The 12,573-nt window shown below is 34.6% G+C and overlaps 1 protein-coding gene across 1 annotated transcript in view; it reads right to left on the bottom strand.

The window, feature by feature from the left end:
- RASGRP3 (RAS guanyl releasing protein 3) overlaps positions 1 to 12,573 on the bottom strand; it is a 144,697-nt gene that overhangs the window by 32,998 nt on the left and 99,126 nt on the right. The window contains exon 12 of the mRNA XM_051976135.1: positions 3,681 to 3,758. Coding sequence (XP_051832095.1) covers positions 3,681 to 3,758 — 78 coding nt within the window. The remainder of the gene's footprint in view (positions 1 to 3,680; positions 3,759 to 12,573) is intronic.

Here is a 12,573-nt window from a genome sequence, read left to right as displayed (position 1 = left end):
GAGGTAGCATAATATAATGAGTAAAGTTCTAGACTTGTAGCAAGACTTGAATTCAAATTCGGGCCCAGATACTTACTAGCTACATGATTAGCAAATTAATTAACCACTCTGAGTCTTAGTATCCTCTTCTGTAAAATGATGTTAATGACAGTACTTACCAGAGTTGCCTTGCAAAATGAGATAATCGATAACAGTGCTTTGCAACTATTGAACTATTTTTTTCCCCTAAAGAAGAAGTAAGAAAATGCACCTCCCACTCTTCAATGAAGAAGAGTAAGAGTCTCTGAAGTGGAGCATTGCTGTCAAACTCAGTTGATGTATTTGTTAGTTTTGCTTCTTCCTTTTTTTTTCTTTTTGCCATAATGACTGGTTCATTAAGTATGAATGAATTAGAAGAGATTATCTTCAGAAGAAATGAAGGTCATGTAAATCAAATGATAGTAACATTTTAAAACTAAAAAAATTAAGAAAATATATATACATAGATAAGTGTGTGTGTGTGTGTGTGTGTGTGTGTGTGTGTGTGTGTGTGTAGTGAGTTTTCATTATGGAGCTATAACCTAAATCAGTTGATGGGAAAGGGTAAAGGATCAAAAGCATGAGGATCTTTGCATTCATGTTATTTGGTTATATTTGTGTGGCTAAGATAATATGTTCATAGTAATAAAGGTTAAATAGTTTTCTAACTGCTTAGTCTGTAGAGTGATTCCTTCGGAAATTAGTATTCGATCAATAGGTTCAGTTGAGAGGGATAGAGTTCCCTCCTCTCCCTTTTCTGCTGGCTCTATGGGTCACTCTGAGAGATGATTTAAAGAAAATAACTAATTGGTATCCTATTGATAACATTTCTGCTGGGAACAACCTTCTGCTTTTCAGAAAGTTTATTTCCTTCTTCCACATTCACAAGTAGCATTATTTCATGCAATTCTATCTCTCTTTGGAAATATCATTTATCCTTTGCTCTTGCTATGTGAACAGGCCATCTCTTTTTTTTCCCCCAATTATACACTTCTCTGGTGACATCCTTTACACAACTTTTCCAATTTATTTCCTTTTTTGTAGTGTGTTGAAACCTGTTTATTCTGCTATGAACTTTGTCCTTTGCCTTGTAGATGATCTTTAACTGCAATTCTTCAGAGGCTGTGTTATTCTATGATATAAAACTGTGCAATACCACAGAATAATTTGTTGTTGTCATTAGGTTATTTCAGCAGAGTCAAATTCTTGATTGATCCCATTTGGGGTTTTCTCAGAAGAGATACTATAGAGTTTGCATTTTCTTCTCCAATTCACTTTTTAGATAAGGAAACTAAGGCAAACAGGGTTAACTGTTCAGGGCCACAAAACTAGTAAGTATCTGAGGTTACATTTGAACTCCAGTCTTCCTGACTCCAGGGCCTAGTGCTCTATCCACAAAGTCATCTACTTACCCCTGAATCAAATTGGAATTTAAAAAAGCAAGACATTTATTTCAAGAAGAAGAATGGGATTATTAAAACAAATTTCAGTTTCCTAAAGATTACCCACTTGCGGATTTGTTATTATTATTCTTATTCAAGATGTAAACTCATTTATCCTTCTATTGCAGAGAAAATACAGGAGTTAAAGGAGTAAGTACTAGAAAACAAGCATACCAGAATTTGAAACTTAGGGCTAAACTGCATCCCTGGCAGGCTCTCAAAATAGAGTTGGTTTCTCCTTTTTATTGCATGATACATTCCCTAATTTATTTGCTAACTCTTAGGTGGAATACCACAAAACCAAACCACAACTGCACGCAACATCTAACACATTCATAAAAATTATCAAAACCAATTGTGACACTACCACCACCACCACTATTAATAACATCAAAACTTCTTGAATTTTGAGAAGTGATTTTTAAAGAATAATTATAATAATCTGAGTTTGATTATTTTCTCAATTCTTTGAATTCAAGGGGACTAGAAATGAAGCTTAAAAAAATTTTAAATAATTTTCTATCCATCTTCATGTTCTCCCTCCAGTATGTTTTTTTCAATATATACAGTGAGATTAAGTAAATCACACAGACACAGACACACACACACACCACTGTATAAAGATATTCTGGCCAATTTTAGATGATCACATTTTTCCCTGATAGTAAAGGGCATCCTATACTATATAATTAATAAACCATAGATTTATAGAATGATGAATCTAAAAGAACCTTAGAGACTATTTCGTCAAACTGTTTCATTCCATAGAGGAGGAAATTGAAGCCCAGGAAGTTAAGCAATGAAATCGTTCCTCATCAATACATGCCATTTGTCTAAAAGGCAATGTAGGAAATAGGATACAATTGTAATGATCAACTCTGGTTAGAGGGACAAGATAAGATTCTCCCTCCTTTCCTGGGAGAATAATGGTAGAGGAGGTCAGAAGACAGGAATAGAAAATGAAAGAGATGATATAAACTATGAAGTAAGCAGCAATATAAAAATTAATCATGGGATTATCATTAATCAATAATGAACATTTCCTGGATTCCTGATGTGATATATTCTTAATGCATACCCTATTATTGATATAGAATGCATTACATACTATCAGACATATCCCCAAATCTTCTGGCTTTTATAGCCCCATTAACTTCCCATGTAGTAAAGATCATAGAATAGATAATGTCAAAATGATATAAATATGTTGGAGTGTACAATTAGCAATTGTAAGCACACATCTAGAGAAAGGCTGTGCAAATTGGGCCTCTACAGAGCAAAAGCTTCTCATTCTCTAAACTTCATTCCCAATGTTTCTCTTATTTTAGTAGAAGAGCCTGTATTTGCTTATCACCAGAAATATTTAAATTTGACTTTAATTCTTAAAACTATTTTATGTTGTGATATCACACATTTATTTAATTTAGTTAAATTTAGTTAATATTTAATTAAATATTGTTTATTCAAAAACATTCAAAACTCAAAAAAACAAATTATGGAATTAACTATCTATCCCCTATTCAGATTGTTGAACTGAGACAAAGTTACTATTACAGAAATTTGGGAACTATAATCAGTAGTCATTAAAAAAGAAAACAATCTAGCTGTTTCATTTTGAAAATTTAAAAATCCCCTACTATTTGAAAGAAATACATTATCCCCTGAGGATATGTTGTCTATTCTAATGAACAATTAATAAGTTTAAAACTAAAAAAAATTATAGTTTTTGAGTATAATTTGCATCCCATTCATATGATTTTGTGTAAGATTCAAAGGCAGAAGTTATCTCACATACCTATTTCTACTTCCCTAGCTTAACAACTCTTCCCTACCTCCAACACATTTTACAGAGGAAGAAATGAAAGATGAATGAGGTAAAAGAGTTGTTCAAATTATTGTTACCAAGACACAGGTAATAATGCAATGTCAAAGTATTTGGAATAAAAAATATCAAAAAATACCAAAAAGTATTTGGAATTAAATATTACTATAATAATAAAAGACATCACAAATATAAATGTTGTATAAAGTAAAATAATAACGAAGTTACTCTTTAAGCTATTTGTGCTCATGTTTTCCAAAAAAATATAATAGATAATGTTTATTTGAGAAAAAATGAAATTCTTAGTTCTTCAGATCTCAAAGAACCATTTTAATAGCTAATACTACCAAGTAAACAGTACTATTTTTGCATTATTGTCTCATTTTAAACATTCCTACCGATTTAGAATTCCTGGGCTCCAGCACCAATGAGAGTTTGTAAATATCATCTTCTGTGTGATAGAGGTCAAGAGAAAGCTACAAAATAAAAGAGAAAAAATCATTAATGTAATTAATTTTAATAGTTTTATAATTTTAATAGTTCTGAAAGGTAAGTATATAATTTTCTTACATGACAGATTTTTTTAATCAATTTAGATATCTAAATCATAAGAATCCAAAACAATTTATTCATTCTGCAAGTAAAGTTGATGATAGATGTCAAAATATGAAACAAGCATAAATATAAAAATTGATCATGGTATTGTTATTTATTATCCCATCATCAGTAGTAATAACAATAACTATTGACTGAATTCTTGATTGTACCCTTTATCAGGGACTGAGGTTGCAAATCAAATTAAAATAATGCACCAAGGGCTTTGAAAATCTTAAAGTATTATTTAAGTGTAAGATATTATTCCAAAAATAATCACATACAGTTCCTTTATATGAGAGTTTATACCAGGGGTCCTCAAACTACGGCCCGTGGGCCAGATGGGGCCTGCTGAGGATGTTTATGCGGCCGCTGGGTTATGACAAAATCAGACCGGAAATGACATTCCACCTAAACTCGCGTTAGCAACGCACCCTTCCAGCACTGTGCAGAGGCGGGGGAGACAGAGTGTGAGGCGATCCTGAGGTGAGGTGAGTTCCCAGGCCGGGATGTGGGGTGTGGGGAAGGAAGACAGATGCAGAAGATGGAGAACTGATGGCCCCCCGGCCTTGTACAGTAACAGCAGTGCGTGCTGCTCATGTCACGGCCACTGCAGGGGGGATTCCCTGCAGCAGTGAAGGTCAGAAGCGGGAGCACGAAGAGCGGGAGTGCAGGGACCGGAGGCATCACAGTGCAGAGGCAGCTTGGAGGAAGTTGGGTATTGCAGTCTGTATGTCTCTGTGTGGGCAAAGTTATTGCTGGTATATTGTTTCTGTAGCACTGTATATAGCACCATATATATATATATATATATATATATATATATATATATATAAATATGATTTTTTGGTTGGAGAAGTGAGAAAAGATAAAATATTAAAACTGAAAAATACATTGACAACTCAGCAAAATACTTTTGTGAAGCAGAGGCAGCTAAATATTTAATCACTGCGAGCAAGTTTTCAAGTTGCCAAGCTAATAGCATGCACTGGCAGACCATTTGTGGAGGGAGAATTTGTTAAAGAATGCCTTCTTTCTGTTGTCAAAGAGATGTGTCCAGAGAAGGCCAATTTATTTAGTAGAGTAAGTCTTTCAGGATCTACAATTATATGGAGGATTGAAGAAATGGAAGACAATCTGCATCAGCATTTGCAAAACTCCATAAAAAAATTTCATATTTTTCCTTGGCACTCGACGAAAGCAATGATGTTCGTGATTCTGCATAACTTCTAATTTTTATTCATGGGATGAATGATTACTTTGAAGTCATAGAAGAGCTTGCTGCACTGGAAAGCATCAAAGGAACAACTACAGGAGAGGATATCTATGAAAAGGTTTGCCAAACTATGAATGGTTTGGAGCTGGACTGAGCTAAACTAGCCAGCATGACAGCTGATAGTGCTCCTAGCATGGTGGGGTCTAAGAAAGGAGTATTTGTTCTCATTAACCAACCATTCTCATCCAATAGCCATACACTGCCTCATCCACCAACAAGCACTGTGTAGTAAATCACTGAAGTGCGACTCTGTTATGAAAACTGTGGTATCTTGTGTTAACTTCATTAGAGCAAATGCACTAAATCACAGACAATTTTAGGAATTTCTGTCTGAGCTAAATGTTGAGTATGAGGATGTTCTATATCACACAGAAGTCCATTGGCTGAGTTGAGGGAGAGTTCTGAAACGTCTCTATGACTTACTTCCACAGATCACAACTTTTCTGCTTTCAAAAAACAAAGAAGTACCAGAGCTCAGTGATGCAGAATGGAAATGGCACCTTGCCTTTCTGACAGATGTAACAGAGCTACTCAACAATTTCAATATGCAACTTCAAAAGAAAGGGGAAGCTCATCTGTGATATGCAATCACATGTCAAAGCATTTGAAGTAAAATTAGGCCTCCTCATCAAACAAGTGAAGGAGGAAAACTTCTGCCATCTCCCCACAACTCAAAATCTGTTAGCAGAAAAACTGCTGATTGCATTCCCCAACAAAACATTTGTGGATTCACTGGAAAAATTGCAAAAAAATTTCCAATTTAGATTTAAAGAGCTTCATCACCATGAACAGGACATACAGCTTTTCTGTAACTCATTTTCTATTGACATTGAAAATGTGGATACAATTTACCAAATGGAACTGGCTGAACTACAGAATTGTGACTCTCTGAAAGACACATTCAAGTCAAGCAGCCTTCATAATTTCTATGCATCTCTCCCCTCAGACATATCCTCATCTCAGGACTCATGCACTCAAAATGGTGACCATCTTTGGCAGCACTTACGTCTATGAACAGACTTTTTCTAGAATGAAACATTTGAAATCTCCAACCAGATCAAGACTAATGGATGCACACTTGCATCACTTGTTATGACTAGCAGCAACAAATATGGAATCAGACATTGATCATCTCATTAGCTAAAAGCAGGCCCATAGTTCCCATTAAAATACTGGTAAGTTTGTTTATTTAACTTTACTTCATTTTAAATATTGTATTTGTTCCCGTTTTGTTTCTTCACTTCAAAATAAGATATATGCAGCGTGCATAGGAATTTGTTCATAGTTTTTGTTTTTACCATAGTCCGGCCCTCCAACAGTCTGAGGGACAGTGAACTGGTCCCCTATTTAAAAAGTTTGAAGACCCCTGGTTTATACCCTAGTTGGGAGATAAGTCAAGTACACAAGTAATAAATTGTAGAGGGCTGGAACTCTGAAAAGATGTATTTGAATCTAAGACAGCAGAGCACTTAAAGCTAATTACCTACTCAAGGTGTATAATGGTTCTATAAACATATGGTGATATGATGGCTCTCCTAGCCGAATTGGCTAGCTGAATGTGTTGTGATAACATTAATCAGATGCAAATTTTGGAGGACTGAGAGAAAGGTTCAGAGCCTCTCTGCCATAACACGCTGAGGGGAGAGGACTTCAGGATCCAGAGATTATCCAGTTAAGATCAGAAGAAGAGTAAAATAGTACACTTGGATGAATTCCTGCTCAAAGGTACAGAGGTGTCTATCTTTGGATCTGGTAGCAACAATAGAAGACTCTTTTTCTCCTGTGAAATTTATCTAAGACATAATAAAGAACTTACCAAGATATCTCAAAAATAGACATAAGAAAAATGCACTTTTGATGATCTGTGTGAAAACTAATAATATTTCAAGAGGAAAGCAAGAAAATATTGTACAAGAAATTGAAGACCACAGGAGCACTGGTTGGTTATTCTAACCTCTGACCACTGAATGCAGAGAATTGCATTGCAAGAGATGCAGAAAACAAAAAAATTGATTTAAGAACTGAGAAAATTGCCAAGAAAGTGGTGTGTGGATTTAGATTTGTAAACCATAACTTCAAAAGTAGAAATTATAGATTCCTGGCTAGGGTTGGAATGCAACTAACCAGGACTGATATCTATCTAGTGTCTTGCAAGTCCGAAAAGCATTGTGAAATAGTAATAGAGAGCTAAACTCAAAGCTAGAAAGACTTAATTTAAAGATCTGATTCTGATAAATAATGGTTGGGTAACTGAACAATTTCCTTACCTTGTCAATGTCCTGGGCAACTGACTAAAACTGTAAGTTATAGAGAATGTGCTAACTCACTTGTTTGTCCCCCATATCAATAAAAGCACAAATTCAAACCGATCTAGTTACTATCCTTATCCTTATATCTAATTTAAAAGAAGTTAGGTTAAAAAAGCAATAACAGGGAGAAAATTGTCAATGTATAAGTACTAAGCTAAATAACTTTGAGAATAGCTTCCATTAAAAAAAAAAAGGAATAGCTGTATCCTCCAATAGTGGAGAATTTGAGATATAAGGTCACAAGAAACAATAAGAAAGAAGCCAAGAATAGAACCAATGGCTTCAAGTAATTGTTTACTTCAAGTAATAGGTTTCAGTGGACTGCAAGCTTAATCAAGAAGATGCCAGTGGAATACTTGGGCTGTCTACCTGTCGTCTATAACATTTGCCACATGATCAACATATTTTCTCTTCTTATCATGCATTTCCCTGAAAATGCATGAAAATTGTAAAGAGACAAAATGCAGGTCTGATATTGGGAGGTTAAGGTGGGGGTGAGATGGGGAATAACAACCTGCTGCCCAGGGCTTTTATGCCTTGGCTTTCAAATTTGTCCAGTTGACCATCTTTTTTTTTTTTTTTTTTTTTTTTTTTTTGCTTGTAGTTGTTATACCTATTGATATTTACTGTCTGAGAAATTAAAATTGATAAATTTAAAACTTTAAATTGATGTCAGAAAAACCTGGATTTGACTGAAAATACTGTGGAAGGTCTGCCTACTGAAGTGTGACAGAAAAGAAAGTTTATGGCAACTGGATCAATTAGAGCAACATAATCAGAGATAAAGATAAACAGAGAAATTGCAATCTTTATACACTTGGACCTGAAAGCAATTTGAAGCTCCTCCAGAGGAAAAGAAAGATGGATGCTCTGTGAAAGAGGATTACTGCTCAAGGCACATGCTAGTCAGGCAGACCTCTTCACTACTTACCACATGTCTCACCCTCATATCCATGTTTTTATAATCCACTGAAAATTATCAAACTGTTAATGAGGTGAAATTGCCTACATAGGTGTATTTTTTTGCCTTTCCTAGAGGTTCTAGCCAGGATGATATATAAATAATGAAACAGCTAGTGCAGGATTGACACACCCAACTTTGTTGACATTCAACTCTAAAAATAAATTCGATAAACATAGTAGAATTCACGTGTTCAACTAATGCAAACAACCTCAAAAGACTAGCTAGCAGACCACAAACATGTTTTTTTTTAATCTCACACTATAACCCCCATTTAGAAAACCCTCCCTCCTCATCTCCTCACCTCCAAATCCCACCTCAATTTCTAACTCCATTTCCCTCATAAAGCTTTTCTAGTTCTTATACAAATTGAGTTTTCTCATCTCTGAACTCCCAATGCACATATAGCCAGTTCCAGACTGTAATTCCTAAGCAGTCATTAGATAAATTATTAGATTAGATAAATATATCTATATCTATATCTATATCTATATATATATATACATATATATATATCAGTTTAAATTGTAAATAAGTCATGATTCAAATTTCATATCCTCCATAGTGCCTAGCATAATGACTTGCATATGATGGGCACAAAAATACTTGGCAATTAACTAAAGATTTTTTAAAAATTAAAACATACTCAGGTCATTCTTTGATGTATATATGTTCAAATCTCTGATTATGTGTTTGCATCTTTAGCTTTTCACCTGGATACTTAGCCTTATGAAGGATCATTGCTCTACTACATACGATCTGTGTCACTTTAGACAAATCACCTCTTCCTCTGTGGGTCTGTGGTTACTCCTCAGTAAAATAGTAGGAAAGGTGGATAAAATAATCTTCAAAACTCTCAAATCCCACCGTCCTATTTGGAGAAAGTCAGAGAGATTTCAACCCTATTATAACTCTTAATGTTCAGTGAGTTAAAAGTTATTTTTTTATCTTTTTGCATCTTGTTTCCTTTGCAGCATTGAGGTTGCTCTTTCCCATCCATTATACTCCTTAAAAATTCTATTGACTACTATGGTCTAGTCCAAATACATGACTTGTTCTGCTTTCTTAATGTTTTGTTAACAAATGCTGCTGCATGCTGTCTAGATTTTTAAGGATATTGACTTTAGCTTAAGTTATTTTGAAACCTGTTGTGTTTGATTTTTGTTTTATTGTTTGTCCTTCATTTTCAAGCAACACCAAAACATTGGGGAAATAATACCATGACAGGCAAGTGAGTTGGATTTGAGTGAGAGAGAGCTGTGCAAGGTTACCTGCTCATTTTCTCCTACAGAGTCATCTGGATCCAAAGGCAAGATATAGATCAGGATGACTGAAGATAGTTCTGGATGCAATGGGAGACCTTGGCCTTTTTAAGTTAAATCTTCACTAGGTCTCAGTTTGACTGAAGTAGTACTCATTCAATTATTAAGGCTAATGAGGCAAAGAATTTCCTCTTTCATGTAGCCCAAAATAAACAAATAAACAAATAAATGAATGAATGGATGGGTGAATGCACAAATATATAAATAAATCTAGGAGGGAAAGACTTTTTTATTTATTTAGATTTTTTATGTTTGTTATATTGTTTTATTAGATTTGGGAGGAGTTGTCCAGTACATGCCCGTAGATTTGAGTGTTTTAACCTTGACTAGGTTCTAATCTATAGATATATGTATGCCTAGGCATAGTTAGAGAAAAAGACAACTGTGTAGTCAAGCTTACTCTATGTAAACCAATTTTTGATTTTTTTTCTACCAGACTGTAAAAAATTCAGGTACTTTCCAGGTATTTGCATATACTCAGAATGGTAAAAGTAACTACAAGATCTATAAATATCATAAAAAACTGAAAGAATTTTTTATACTATGAAATTGAAACATTTAAAAAAAAACAACTCAGGGGTATAAAGAAAATGTAATTCTGGCTAAAGATATCTTCATCTGGTCTTCTTTTTTTTTTTTTGCAAGGGAAAAACAGATGAGCTGTTCACAGTACATTTCTCTATGCAGTCTGCATTTGAGAACATGATAAGTGTCATGTACAAATACATATATTTTGCTACTCTTCTATCTCTTTCTCAAAACATTTCAGTATGTAAAGTTGTGAAATCTAAAATCCCACTTGCAGAGAAATGTGATTTCAAGAAAAAAACAAAGCTGAGAGATACAACTAACATGGTAGATGACTGGAGATACAAAAAGAGCTTGACAAGCTAGACATAGGTGCCAAATCTAATAAGATGAAATTTAATAAGGTTAAGTATGACGTCCCACACTTGCTTTCAAAAAAAATCAGATGAACAAGATGGGGTTGTCAAGTACGTAGAATTTATTTGGAAGATTTGGGAAAGAAGAGTGGAATGTAAGTCTTGTATATGTAAACAGTGGAATGTAGTATCCACAAAAGCTAATGCAATTTTAGTATGCATTAAAAGATGCAGAGAATTCTGGATGAGAGAAGCCACAAAACTTCTATATCCTGTTCTAGTCAAGCAACATCAGGGATTTTGTATTTAGTGTACCACATATTAAGAAGGATATTGACATAGTGGAGCATATCCAGGAGAGTAACCAAGATTGTGGACCATTTGGAGACTAAGCTTTGTAAAAATCAGTGGACAGAATTAAGGATATTTAGCTAGAAGAAGAGAAGACTGACTAGCTAATCATAGTTTAAATTTCTTGCCTGAACAGAACAAATGTATTTTTTCTTCTATATCAGGTCCCTTTAAATAACTAATGACAGTTTTTATTCATCCTTTCAGTCTTCTCTTCTTCTAATAAAGGTAAAATAGCTTGGCCAGGATCACACAGTTGACTTGAATGCAAATCTTCCTAGGATTAGCATTCTGTCAACTCTCCCACCTGACTATCTAAAAATCTGCCTTACAGACCCATCAAATGTACGAACTAGAGGTGAGCAATCACTAGGCTCTATTATTAAATTAGTCAATCACTCAAAAGTGTAAATCAGATGCAAAAAATGAAATGCTTATAGGAATTAGATATCAAAATATTTGAGTTAGTTGAAAATATTAGACACGCTTTTAGCCATTTTATAGCAGAGAAGAATATGAGCAGAAGACTTTCAGTTATTGCTTTGAAAGTAAGTTTTGAGGTCACATTAAGAAGCTGGACCTTTTTGCCTATAACTACAGAACAAGATACAGGGGCTCAGAGAATGAGAGTGAGTTTCATGTTCCTCCTTCAATTTATCATGTCATCAGAGAGATTGGACAACCCCCAATGCATCTGGGCAAAATGACAAATTGGAGACACTGAGGAAAAGTAGCTTGAGGTAGCATGGCCTTTTAAGGTGGAGAGAATAGCAGTAGGACTCTAAAAAGCATTAGAAAAGGGCAACACATACCATATTTCATGTCAATTTAATGAAAAAAAGGAAAGGACATTCACCCAACAAGAAGCTCTGATTTATCCTCTTGCCACATTTGCTTCTAAACAGGATCTCACATCTCCTCGACTCTGTGTATATTTATGAGTTTGTCTAAAAAAAATTTTAGGGGTGCTTATAACCAACTAAATGCTAATTAAGTCTAACTAGCTAATTGATATTAATGAATAATGAATAGTGAACACACCAGGTGGGAAGCATGTGAACAATGGCACTATTAGAACTCTCCCAAACTCTAGAACCTCAAAGGAAGAAGTAGTTAGCTACTCAATGGGGTCCCAGCCTAATTCAAAATAATTTCAGGTAGAAGAGAGAGCAATAACAACTGGGGAGGAAAAAAATTAGGCATTCCATAAGGAAGTAATATTTCATTCATCTGGACCCTAAAGAAAATAGGGATTCTTTGAAGAATATCTGAAAATGGATAGCCTTGCAGGCATTTGAAACAGATTGCAAAGATGTGAAGATTGCAAAGAAAGCAGAGGATATTATGCAAATAACTCAGTTTGGCTAGAACATAGAATATATGATGATGAATAATGTAAGATTTTTCTTGAAAGATAGTGGAGACAAATTATGAATAACTTTAAGTGATAGAGGATGAACAAATAGGTGACACAGTGGATAGAGTACCAACTTAGCAGTTAGAGGATCTGAATTCAAAATCAGCCTCAGACAGTTACTGGCTGTCTCACCTTGGGCAAGTACCTAATTCTGATTGCCTTCCAAAAATTTTTTTC

This window comes from Antechinus flavipes, chromosome 2 (genome assembly GCF_016432865.1).
Source record: "Antechinus flavipes isolate AdamAnt ecotype Samford, QLD, Australia chromosome 2, AdamAnt_v2, whole genome shotgun sequence".
Taxonomy (NCBI): domain Eukaryota; kingdom Metazoa; phylum Chordata; class Mammalia; order Dasyuromorphia; family Dasyuridae; genus Antechinus; species Antechinus flavipes.
The sequence above is the reverse complement of the archived record's forward strand: the minus strand, read 5'-3'. Positions and strand labels throughout refer to the sequence as shown.